This window comes from Balaenoptera musculus, chromosome 1 (genome assembly GCF_009873245.2).
Source record: "Balaenoptera musculus isolate JJ_BM4_2016_0621 chromosome 1, mBalMus1.pri.v3, whole genome shotgun sequence".
NCBI lineage: Eukaryota > Metazoa > Chordata > Mammalia > Artiodactyla > Balaenopteridae > Balaenoptera > Balaenoptera musculus.
Genome location: NC_045785.1, coordinates 103,250,187 through 103,263,779, shown reverse-complemented (window position 1 = coordinate 103,263,779; position 13,593 = coordinate 103,250,187). Strand labels below are relative to the sequence as shown.

At 43.6% G+C, this 13,593-nt stretch overlaps 1 protein-coding gene across 1 annotated transcript in view; it reads right to left on the bottom strand.

Moving 5' to 3' along the window:
- Positions 1–8,173: 8,173 nt before the first annotated feature.
- CD101 (CD101 molecule) overlaps positions 8,174–13,593 on the bottom strand; it is a 33,089-nt gene continuing 27,669 nt past the window's right edge. Inside the window, exon 9 of the mRNA XM_036864639.1 lies at positions 8,174–8,466. Within this exon, the coding sequence (XP_036720534.1) occupies positions 8,174–8,466 (293 nt within the window). The remainder of the gene's footprint in view (positions 8,467–13,593) is intronic.

Genomic DNA, 13,593 nt, shown 5'->3' with positions numbered 1-13,593 from the left:
AGGAGTTTAAATGCAGGTAACTGGTTTCCTTTTCATGAGTAAAAAGGATTAAAATGGCCAGTTTGTTGATGATGATAAGGATGATGTCTAACATTTATGAGTTTTAATTTCTTTACATACATATCTCATTTAATCCTTACAAAAAATGATGTGAAGGAATGGCTATTCCCTCCATAGTTATGGATTAGGAAAGTGAGGCAAAGAGATTAACTGCCAGAGATTACACAGCCAGTGAGTGATGTCATCAAGATTTGAACCTAGCCATCTAAATCCAGATCTCACATTCCTGACTATTAAATTAAGTGTTCATTGGGCATGCCACCTAAAAGGACCAAAAAGTCAAACTGGAAGACCCTAAGAGGGAGTGGTTAGCAGACTTGCTGCAGCTTACTTCTTAGGAGGATTTATATGTTGACTATTTCTTTTGTGTGGAAGGGTTACTGTATATCACAGTTGCCATTTAGCCCTCTGTTGCCAGGTGGGAAATCTCCTGGTTTACTGCATTTGAATGATTCATACTTCATGCCACACTGAATACCTTCCTTCAATCAAGAAAAAGGTTTCACAGACTCACAGACATAGAGAACAGACTTGTGGTTGCCAAAGGGGAGGGGGAGGGGGAGTGGGGGGAGGGATGGATTGGGAGGTTGGGATTAGCAGATGCAAACTAGTATATAGGGAATGGATAAACAACAAGGTCCTGCTGTATAGCACAGGGAACTGTATTCAGTATCCTGTGATAAACCATGATGGAAAAGAATATGAAAAAGAATATATTTGTGTATAACTGAATCACTTTCCTGTACAGCAGAAATTAACACAACACTGTAAATCAACTATACTTCAATAAAATTTTAAAAATAAAAATAAAATTTAAAAAAAGAAAAAGGTTTCAAGTGAGGAATTTAGATGTGTGTGTTAGGAGCTGACACTACACAGAGCCAGTAACCCTTACTCAATATGGAAGCTAAGGCCAGCCCACAACTGCTTCAGACTCCTGTAACATGCTCAGTTTTTTGCTTCAATAGCAGTGCTTTTTGCACAAGCAGCCCTATTTGTCAATTTTAGGGCTAGAAGATATTTGGCCCACACGTGGGGAAGAAAGGCCATTCTAACACTTGGGTCCTTTTATTGGGCTGGTCCTATCTTGGGTATTGAGAACAGAAGAATCTTCAAACAATTTCCTGCTGCCAGCAAGTGGTACAAGTAGCTGCTGTTGGACAGACCATTAAACAATACAAAGATTCCCTAAAGACAGACTGAAGAACTCATAACATCTGCCTTTAGTCACGGGAGACCATAACAGAACATGCTCTCGTGTGTCTATTTGAACAGCATCATAAGACAGCCCAGAGTAGCCATTCAATCAACATGTGCTGAGCTGAATGGAAATCTGTGGGAACCAGGGCAAAGAGTGCAAAGGTTGAATGAATTTGGATTGGAGGAGTGCTCCTCCAATCCAAATTCATCTCCCCTTTCTAGAGCCAACCAGCAGTTAGAGAGCGTGTGACAAAACAAGCACCTGTCATTGTTTTCCGTCCCAATGATCCTCTCATTACCTTGTATGTGTACAGATCTTTGCTCGTGATGAGATGGCAGAATCTCTACAGCTAGAGGAAGCATACTGTGACAGAATGTTGCTTTTGGAGTCCATGCACACACTCTGCCCCTTAATGCTAGGTGACCTTAGGCATGACACTTTAACTGCTTTTTCCTGGTTTGTGGTTTAATCTCAGTTTCTTCACAGGTTTGTCATAAAGATTCAGTCCTCATAACTCATTAATTTCTTTCCCCTTTCCTCTTTGTGGAAATGGATGATGTCAGTTACTTCTGCATGCCTAGCTCCTAGTGTATGTCTTGGTACATGTTAGATATCAGAAAAATGCTTATGGAATAAATAAAACTATTTCTCTTTTATATTACAATCCCTTTTTCTGTGTTGGTCATCTAGTTGGTTCTCAAATACTTTTTGAAAGAAAGATACTTTTTAATTTACTTTTTAATTTTTTAAATATTTATTTGGCTGTGCTGGGTCTTAGTTGCAGCACGCGGGATCTTTTTTAATTGCGGCATGCAGGCTCTTAGTTGTGGCATGCGGGATCTAGTTCCCTGACCAGGGATCAAACCCGGACCTCCTGCATTGGGAGCGTGGAGTGTCAATCACTGGACTGCCAGGGAAGTCCCAAAAGATGCCTTTTTAAAAACTCGGGTTTAAGTTATTTACATATAGTAAACTATTGTTATGTATTATTATAATATTTATATTAATATGTATTAAACTATATATTATTAAGTTCAGTTATTTACATACAGTAAAGTACTCAATCTTAAGACAGCTCAGTGACTTTTTACATATGCATGCACTCATGAAACCACCACCTGGATAAAGATAAAAAACATTTCAGTTGCTTCAGAAGTTTCCTTCATGCTACCTCGCAGTCAATGCTCCCCTCGCCAGAGGAAATCATTATTCTGACTTCTGTCACCATGGATTCATTTTGCTCATTCTTGGACTACATACCCTTTTGTGTCTGGATTCTTTCACTCAACAATGCTGTGAGATTCATCCATATTGTCATGTAAGTTGGTAGTTTGTTCATTTTTTTAAAATTAATTAATTAATTTATTTATTTTTGGCTGAGTTGGGTCTTTGTTGCTGCGCGCAGGCTTTCTCTAGTTGCGGCGAGCCGGGGCTACTCTTCGTTGCGGTGCGCAGGCTTCTCATTGTGGTGGCTTCTCTTGTTGCAGAGCACAGGCTCTAGGTGCATGGGCTTCTGTAGTTGTGGCTCGCGGGCTCTATAGGGCAGGCTCAATAGTTGTGGCGCACAGGCTTAGTTGCTCTGCGGCATGTGGGATCTTCCTGGACCAGGGCTCCAACCTGTGTCTCCTGCATTGGCAGGAGGATTCTTAAGCACTGTGCCACAAGGGAAGCCCTGTTCACTTTTTTTTAATGTGCAGTATTCTGTGGTATATATAAACTATAATTAATCCATTCGACTACTGATGGACAATGAGTTTGTTTCCAGTTTTTAGCAATGATGAATAGAGCTATAAATATTCTTGTGTACGTCTTTTGGTACACATAGGCATTCATTTCTCTTGGGTAAATGCAAGGAATGGAATTGCTAGGTCATAGGGTGAATGTATGTTTAATTTTATTAGAAACTACCAAACTATTTTGCAAAATAGTTGAACAGATTTACACTCCCATCAGCAATGTATTGAATTCCAGTTCCTCCAAATTCTTACGAGCGTTTGATATTGTCAGTCTTTTCAATTTTAGCCATCCTGATGTAATGAACTTGAGTTTTCATTTGCTGGTTATTTACAATGTATGAACTTATTAATAATTCCTTATCCAATGTGGTCCTCCATCTCAGCAAATTGTTCAATGTGATAAATATGCTTCTAGTCAAAACATCTCTATTTGGCAGTCAGAACTGGTGCAGAAGGAGCCTTGGATTCAGAGATGACATGGTAGAAACTCCAAATTTCTAACAAGTAAATTAAACAAAAATGCAAGTATCAAAAAGATAAAGTAAATAGAAAGCCAGTTAAAATAATGAACAATGTAACTCTGTCTTATCCTTACACTTTTGAGTAGAAAATTCGGTTAACAAATATTCTTTAAACAGAAGAATCTGATAACATGTGTCGTATTTAACAGATATGTATTAGCTACCTCTGTGAGCTTGATATAATACTAGAAACGTTTTGATAATTTTGTTCAGCTCTCAAAACCCTCACAAAATTGGTATTATCTCCATTATACAACTTGGGAAAGTAGAAGAGATTGCTGAGGATGGCTACCCTGCTTCGCCTTACCACAGCCCTCGCCCCGACCCTCATCCATCGCCTAAGCTGCTGCTTTTTCAATTCTCTTAAAGAACAGCTGTTCTCTCCCTACTAAATAACATCCAATGGCTCACTCTGTCCACCAAATGAAGTCCAAGTTCTTATCCATGTTCATGATTTCTTTTCCTGCCCTTCCCCAACCATAGTTAGAGTTTGCCCTAACTACGTTTCCATGTTTATCTCCCATTGCTCCCCTCCATAAATCTGACACTTAAATCAAACCAAAGCTATTCTATACACCATGCTTTACTTGAAGCTAACTCTGCCCCCAGACCACTGTTTACTCCAACTTCTGCTGTCATAATATTTTTTGGCATTTTAAAGTTCAAATGATACCTCCTTTCTGAAGTTGTCTCTGATTTCTCATTGCCCATAGAACTTTACTGCGTTAGGGGGTAAAAATTAAAAGCCAGTGTAACAGAAGTCCAAGCTGAGCCTACTGGGAATGCCAACTTCTCCGGACCTGTCTGATGAGTGGGGAGCCTCCCACAAGCACAATTTGCATGACCCATGTTGCAGGAGAAAGGGGGCCTGTGATGAAGACGTTTCAGAGGTTCCTAGGAGCCGAGAATAAGAAATGGAGAGCATAGCGTGAAGCCTGTCTCGCAGACTGGTTCCAGACAGTCTGGTGTCTAGACCCTATGGAGAAAGGAGATGTTAAACGAATGCTAAAGGAACTGTTTTCACAAGAAAATCTTTAGAGACATGGGGGCACAAACAATCTTGGACCTGTTTGCAATCCAAACAGAGTGTCATGCAAAGACAAAATGAGGGTTAGGCACTCTTCCTTGCTTACCACCGTCCAGCTTTGGCATCTCACATGCTCCAGCATCCTTGCTGCAGTGGGAGCCCATAGATTTGAACAGAACAGCAGGAAGCCCTGTGGGAGGGGACTTGTTTGTGAACTCATATGAATTCCCAGAATCCAAGGGAAGCCCTAGAAATGCTTGAAGAACACTTTATAGATGGCCAAGACTCTGGGGCAAAAGTATGTAGAACTTGGATTATTATTGCTGATTCAGTTTCATTTATGTGCATAGATGGGTAAGGCCTGGAAAAACTTGGGTTATGCCTACTTTCATTTATGACTTGAAATGGTTTAAAACCTATCTTCATGTAAGTATCTGATTTGATCCTCATATGAGGTGGATACTATTATCACCAGATTTTTCTGATATCAATGGATTGAGCACAGTGTTGATTATGGAAAGAGTCCAGAACTTTTTGTCAGTGGGCCTAATTTTGAGCTCTTACTCTTTTGCATGTGGTGGAGTGATCCTGGATAAACCCAACCTCTCTGAGCTTCAATTTCTTACCTGCAGGAAAGGAATACCAGCCCCTTTTGCATGGAAATGCCGTGAAACTCTGGGATGATGAACAACTCCTGTACCATTGTGAGAAACTATTATGGCACATGACTTTCTACCAACTGCATTCATCTTCCGCCATAAATCAATTGTTCCTATCCATGTATCTCAATAGGCTGAAAATAATGAAAGGAGTGTAGTCATGCCTTATTCCTCTTTGTGTCATCTTGTCCTGCAACTCGACTTGATGGTGTGGAATACCTCGGGGTGATGAGTTTCTCACCGTTAGTGGGAGTGTGGTAGAGAGGATTCATGCTTCAGAACTTCTTGGACTAGACACCAATCTGGAGAACCTAAGATTATTTATTAAAGTCATCAGATATATAACAGATACAGATATAACACCTCAAATCAAGTTTCCCAGGAACATAATACATGGCTAAAACTGACAGAACATTAGCCAGTGAAAGAGAGCAGGGAGTGGCAAACTTTTTCCATGAAGGGCCAGATAGTAAACATTTTAGGTTTTGCAGGTCATAGAGTCTATCGTGGCAACTACTCAATTCAGCCATTATATCATGACAGTAGCCATAGATAATATCTAGACAAATGGGAGTGCCTGTATTCCAACAAATTGCATTTTAAAAAACAGGTAGTGGGCCACATTTGGCCTGTGGGCTACAGGTAGCCAACTCCTGAGACAGAGGTTTGTCCTGTTGCCAAGGAGGATTTACTAACACAAGAAGCTGAAAATAAAACCAGGTGGTGACATAGAATAGAAAAGCTGAAATCAATGAGTAAAAGTAAACTTCTCTGTTAAGTCTGAAAAACTAAAATGACCAAGGGCATAATTGGAGAGAGAAGAGGTTTCACGTAAAAATGCCTGCTGAATTGGATGAAAATAAATTTTATTCTAAAGAAGTTCAGAAAGGTAGAAAGAAGACGCTGGGGTTTCAGTTACCTGAAAACTACTATGAGACAAATGGTGTGGTGTGACTTCCTAGAAAATCCAACGTGCTCTATCTAGTTCCCATTAATGAAAATAGAGCATCCAGAAAAAACTAGGTGATAGTCCCAGGGGAGCAGGGTTGAGTCTGCTTGAGTCACCACTGGATCCCTCACACCCATGCCAGTGCTGGACACCGAGGAGGTGCTCACTGGGCAGTAATCATTCCCATGCTCTGCTCTGGGTGGGGCAGTCGGATATTTGAGTGTCTGGTCTGTGCAGTCTCTGTGCTGAATTCAAATGTGACAAACTGGTGTTTGAGCTGAGAGCGGAAAGGCAGTATCCAGGGAAGGAGGGAGAACAGTGGTTGGGGGTAAGAGTACCTGAAATGGGGGCAGCACCAGGATCTATTCTGATTCTCTGATGGGGCTCAATTCCATTCTCTTTCCTTTCAATATTCAATTAAAATACGGGTTTCTGGAAAAAACGGGGGGTGGGGGTGGGGAGGGGAACATCACACTTCAATGTTAAGAAATCTTGACATTAGCTTTGCTTTTGGAAAAATTTGCTCCCGTACCTGAGAGAGAAGAAATAAATGCTCTGACCTGTTTAAAAAAACATTTGGAGTATTTCAAATGAGGCTACAAAGGGAGATGAATTCAAGGAACCGGTAGGCCTGCTGTGGGAGTTCTCATAGCCACCAATAATCCCCTTGCAGAGGAACTAATTATGTTTGGAGAGGACGTGTGTGCCTGATAAAATAATTAAAAATAAATTGCTATCCTTGGAAATGCAAATTAATGAGTGTTAAAGCAACCCTGTTGGTCACATAGATAATAAATAGATGGGTTTTCTCAAGTCTGTTAGGTGGCACTGATTGATTTCCAATTCTGGCTACAACAGGGCCTAAGCTGCTTTTGAAACAAAGGTGAGGGGACCCCAGGCCCAGTGGGGACAGTTGTTATCTCCTAGGGGACAGTGGTTGGAAGCCTTCAGCCATGACACTCCCCCTCCCCCTGACTTTTCCTGGCTGAGAATAGAGGATGCTGAGATGCCTATTCTCCCTGAACTCCTAGCCCCTGCCGGAGCAGGACGGGATGGCGGTACTGTTAACTCCTCTGCCCTCAGATAACTGCCACAGCCCCCTTTCCTGCTACCCAGTGCTGTCAGGTCAAGGAAAATAAGGCCTTGGCTAAGAAGAGCCAGGAGCCAGATGGACCTTTGGGTGTGGGGAGGAAAGGGAGATATGAGGCCTTGGGGAGCTGAATGGAGCACTGTTGTAAAATTTTGTTTTAAAGTTTTTCCTTAGCAATGACTTAATAAGTCTTATGGAGAAAAGAAAGAAGAAAAAAAAAAGGGAAAGAAAGTCAGGCTACAAAATACCTTATCCTTTCACTAAAGAACCAATACTGATTAAGCACCTACTATGCAGAGCTTGCTCGTCAGTGGCATTTATAGATGGGATGGAGATGGAGTGAAGGAGAAAATGGGATTTCTGCCTTGAAGGAAGTCACAGTCTGATTGGGAGGCGGATTTGATGTGAATGAAGGGCATAGTCCCAACTCCTTTTCCTGGCTGGCATCAGGTCCTTTCCTACGTGTCTTATCTGGAGGCAAAAGATGACCTGGAGCCAGTGTGGCAGGACCACTGAGCGTTGTCCAGGGAATCAGTGACATGAGAGAGGGAAGCATCGCCCTGGGCTCTGCCGTGGGATCTCATTTAATCCCCAGCAGCTGTGTGAGGGAGGTACTCCTCTCCTTACAGATCTTTTGCATGGGGAGCCTAAGCCTCGTGAGGTGTGGCCAGCGGAAGACGGGCCTATGTCTTACGCATCTTTTCCTCCTGTGCAGCACTTTGTTCATAGGTCATCAATGGAGACTATCAATGGAGTCACCTAGCTCCTGGTGGGGGGATGCAATGGGTAGATGAGGTGACACACAAAGAAGCACTTAACGGTTTCTGGCACCACATACGCGCTCAATAGATGTTCCCTCTGAGTCCTAGGTACCTCGCCCCAGGCCACAGACTCAGAGGAGGACAGACCCAGGGGGCTCTCCTCTCCTGGTCAGTCCAGTTCCAAAGTCCGCGCTCTTTCCACAGGGCTGCAGGCGCCTCTCGGGATTCGGCTGTCTTCACCGTCCTCTTCCAATCTGTGTGTGGTCCTGCTTCCAGCCCCTTTCAGGTCCACCCAGAGGGCCTTTTCTTTCTGTCTGTTTAGACTCAGAGTTGACAACTTCCTGGCCTTGCAGTACAGGCAGAGGAGGGAAATGAACAGAAGGGTGAGTATAACGAAGGGGCAGATGAATAGGAAATAGAGTAAAGGTACTGACGAGCAGATCCTGGAAGGAAACGTGGGCTCTGCAACAAAAAGGAAGAAAATAAAGAGAATAATTAGTCTCCAGCTTATTTGCACTCATCAATTATAAACACTTCTGGGATTTATCGTTACAGGAAAATATATGTAAGAATAACGGGGCCAAATGGCAGGGTGCCCCTTAAATCACATGTGAGGAGCAAAGAAAAGGGAGCTGGGAGAAGAGAGCTCCAGGATGGTCTGTTCCAGCCTGACTCCCCCTCACCCAACAATTTCCAACCACCAGAGGTTCCCATGACCTACTTAAAATGAACAGCCAGAAAGAAAAACAAAACAAAAAAGAAAACCTCTCCTTTAATCTTCTTTCCTCAGAAAAGATATCTATAATTCAACCCTCGTTCCCAACTCTGTTGCCGGCCCTGAATTTTTAACTGAGTTATTCCCACTGCTGCTTCTGAAAACACACACACACACACACACACACACACACGCATGTGCACACACGCGCGCGCACACGCACACGCGCACATGCACGCTCTGCACTGTCCTTATAAAACAACAGCAACTACAAGTAAGAAGGACCATCCCTTCCTGAATCTCCAAACTGGTCTCACACTCCCCCACCCCCATTCAGCTCCTTTCCCCTCTTGCTCTTACCATCACCTCTCCCTGGCGTGCTCACTGCACCGTATCCTCGAGGTCCTACTGGCCTCACTCGCCATCACTCTGGCCTTCCACCTCTCCTCAGGCACAGTTTTCCTCTTCTTTCTATCCTCCTCTCACACATGCCTTTGTTTAGACCTCTTTCATCCCCTTTTAACCATCTTTATCATCACAGTTACTTGAGTAGGTCTGACAGCGTCCTTTGTTTCTACAGTCCTTGCAGTGCCTAGCACATGTGCCTGATAACGTTTGCTGATCTGAATTAAACTGGATTCACTGCAACCACAAGGGCAAAGGCTACCATATAAAGGCATGCTGAAGCATCCGGCAGCTGCAGTCCGAGGGGAAGCACCATCAACACATGGACACACAGAGCACGCACCAGCAGCCCCCGAGGGGTTCCTGGCCACACAGCCAGGGAAGCAAAGGCGAGAGAACTGCCAATGCCACAGGCTCCAGGAAGCACTGCCTCGAGTTACTAGTCAAAGGACAGGGATTTAGTCTCTCGATGCAGAAAGACATATGCCTAAAGAGACACCAGCTATTAAATGTAGTCTTCTGACTACATTTATTTATGGCAGGATATTCAAAATCAGGGCTGTTCTGAAAAATCTGATGCTAATAGTAGCTGTGCTTTTATTGGAAAATTGTAATGACCTAAGCACTTTCTTCTTCAGAGGTTAAGCTGTAGGATTCATGGGATTACAGACGCTTAGAGATGAAGACGACAGGTTTAGAGGTCAGTGCGACCAACCTCATGCTGCAAGAATTCCATTTTCGGCATTGCAGATACATTTTGCACATTGCAGGACATCTCTTTGTCCTTCATTATTCATTAAGAAAGAATCTAAACCTGTGTCCAGCTCCTGCATTGTAAACTCTGGGAGGAGAGGGCCTATGTCTTACGCATCTTTTCCTCCTGTGCAGCACTTTGTTCGTAGGTCATCAATGGAGACTAAGGAATGAGTCAATTGCATGAGTGATTTGCACACACAGGAACCCAGGAGTAGCTGCCGTCATGTTACCCAGAGTAAAGATCATCACTGAACATTAGCCTGGCAGCTCTGAACAGGGCTGGCAAGGAGCTACGGGGGTTTGTTGCCCGGTTCTTCTCTGGTCTCATTTATATTCTCCACCCTAGATTTGGTTTTTGTTTTTGAAAGGGTGGGCAATGATAAAGATAGATTTTGACTTCTTTCTCATCTCCTCTCCACATCCTACCTGACCCTTCTCTCCAAGGCCCTGCTTGACTACAATATTTCTCCCAGGTCTTACCTGAATACATTTGAAAGCATATGGTTAAGAAGGAGGTACAGACTGAAATGCTGAAAGAGAATAGAGCTGTAGAGTGGGTAAGAGTTCTGGCCTTGCTGCTTCACACTACTCATGTGCAGAGTAGGGATTGAGCACCTACTATGTCTCAAAGAGAGCTGGGTTCAAATCCTGCCTCTACAACTTACCGCTATTGACTTTGGACAAATTACTTTTCCTCTCTCTCTAATCATTAGTTTCCTAGTCAATCAAGTGAGGATAATAATTTCCAGAGTTGTGATGAGATAATGCTTAATAAAGCATTAAACAGTGCCTAGCACATTTGTTGAGTCAGCAAGAAATAAATATCAGCTAGAAAGCTACTAAGAAAGTTAGGAAAATCATAGGCAACTTTTTCCCAAGAGACCAGGCAGAAAAGAGGGCTGAACCTGCTGATTCCTCACTCAGGGACCGCAGACTTGGCCATGTCCTTCCACAGTCCACGTCTCTCCCTTAAATCTCTGATCTCTCTGTCCCCAGGGCTGGGTGACATTCAGCTGAGAGTCAAATGATTACTTGGGAGACTCCAGCTTCCTGTTGCAATCATGAGAGGCAGAGAACTGGGAGGTAAGAGTCCGCGGCACCCATGTGTCACCATTGCTAGGATGGTGGTGTGATGTTGGGGGGATGGGGCCAGCACAAAGAAGGTGGAAAGAAACCTGGCACTTGGATTTTCTGCCACTGAGACTCTAATCTTCAGTGTGAAGGGACTGCCAGAGGGCTTGACTATCTAAATGGGGCTGGGCTTAGAGCAACCTGCCATCCAAGGACAACAAAGTGCGCCCGTCGCAGTGCCGAATTGGCCAACAGCTAGAAACTGTCAGCTCCAGTGCTTCTAAATTACCTCTCCTGGGAGGGCGGTGTTTGCTCTGGATCCCACAGTCACCATTCCCACCATCTGCCTCTCACCCTTATCTGGATTAGCATTAGTGACATTCAAAACCATTAAGGTTTGGCATTTTGAAGCAATCTGAGTAAGTGCTCAGTGCTCCAAGTACAAGGCCTGTAAGGCAGAGCCAAAAGTATAATGAGAACACTTCATCACAAGGTTTAGTTGTAACTTGCTTCTACCCCCCAGCCAAACACACCATGAGGAGCATTCCTTTCTGATGTTACCCCAGAAATACCGACTTCAGAAGAAGAAAGGTGGAGGATGGTGAGGGGGTTACCAGCTCACCCCCAACCCCAGACTTGGGCAGCTGACAGGCCAGGTGTGGCCATGTGGGAGGGGTGGCTCCCGCCCAGAACTGAAAGCAGGATTAGGTAACCTGATACAAGTGCATCCCAGAGTAAGTGAGCCCCTTACAGCATCAGTTTCAACTCCATTGAAGACTTGCTTGCTCATTTTTCATCAAGCATTTGTTGAACTGAGCGCTATGTGCCAGGCCTTGTTGGAAGCACCGGGTAAATAGCATGTTCTCTCCAGAAACATCAGTGTTGTAGGGGCATATGTCCTTTGAGAATCCACTTTCTAAATATATCCTTACCCCCCCCAAAAGCTGGGAAATAGTGACAAATACCATTCTACTACAAATAATCCAGTCCCCAGAAAGCTTTATAACCTTGCCTATTAATCACAGAGAATTCTCTAGAATGAGATACAAAAAGACTCAAGTAGCTGTAGCCCCTGCTTTGGCTTAGTCATAGCTAAGGAAGTAAGATGGAGAGGAAGAATGCAAGGTGCATTCCACCAGGGAAATACCTCTCAACTCTTCTGCCTTCACAGGAGCCATATGCTTTACAGGTCTATCAAGTAGTGCTAAACTAACCCAACCCAGAATTGCCAAATAAAGGTGGTAGAAAACCATTTGAGAAGTGAGAATTGGTAGCCTATTGTATTTCAACTGGACTTTATTAATACACAGAGCTGGTCCTGACCAGGAGGGCAGCTACACGGATTCAGTAAGTATTTGAGTATTGTTTCTGTGCCAAGCACTGTGCTCGTGCTGAGAACAAGACATTCAGTCTTTGCCTTCTCAGAAGGTATCGTCTGGCACTGATGATGGATGTTAAACAGGTGGGATGACTAAGAAGATAAGGTAAGTCACTGAGAAAGTGGCAGTTAAGTTGGTCGGTGAATGATTAGTAGGTGTTGATCTGGGACAGATAACATGAAGGAGGTGGTATAAGTTCACTCAAGCTGTTGGACTGTCAGTCATATCCTTTCTCTTCTAATCTTCCTCTTCTTCCTCTCTACTGGCTCTTTTCTCTCTAGATGTAAAAGTGCTCAAGTCCCTACCATCTTCAAACCAAAACAGAACAAGGCAAAGCTTCACTGCACCTCTTGCCATTTGCTCTTGTCTTCTCTCTTTCCCTTTACATCAAAGCTCTTGAAAGCATGAACTGGATTTGATGTGTCCACTTTCTCCCTGCAGTCTGACTTTTCTATTTTTCTGTAATTGCCCTATATTGTTAAACCCAATGGATAGTTTCCTATTTTTGTCTTAATTGGCCTCTTTGCACTAGTCGAATCTGTCGGCTCTCCCTACTCTTGATACCCTCCTGCCTTTGGTGTCTATGATACCACCAAACACTGGTTCTCCTCCTACCTCTAGGCTACTCCTTCCATTCTCCTTCACAGGTTCCTCTTCTGCAGTCCCCCGAGAAATAGCAGTGTATCGCAGGGATCCATCCTTGGGCATCATTATAGGCCATAAGCTGATGATTTCTAATCTATAACTCTGGTAGAGATCTCACTTGGAAATCCTGAAGTTTATTGGACAGATCTCCCTAGATGACTCACCGGTACTCCAAACTCAATTCCAGTCCTACTTATTCAAAATTGAACTCATCTTCCCCTTTAGTCCTTTCTCCTATATTACCTCAGTTAGTGACTGTCCCCACTATCCACCTTAGGCCAGAAACCTGGTATTCATCCTCGATTCTCTTCTTCTGCTCGTTCACCATCCACATACACCTAATCAGTCTCTAAATCCTGAAGACCCCATCTCCTACTACGGAATGCAGAATGCCTGTTTTTCTCTCAGCCCTCACAGGCACTGTCTTAATTCAGGCCTTCATCTTGTCTCACCTGGGTCCCTACAATCAATTTCAAATAGTTCTCCCTTCTCTGTGCCTACCTCCCTTTCAATTCATTTTTAACACTGTTCCCAGGAAGAGCTTTCTAAAATGCAAATCTGATGTGTCACCCTCCTGCCTGAACTTGTTCAATGACACTCTGTAACTTCCATGAGAAA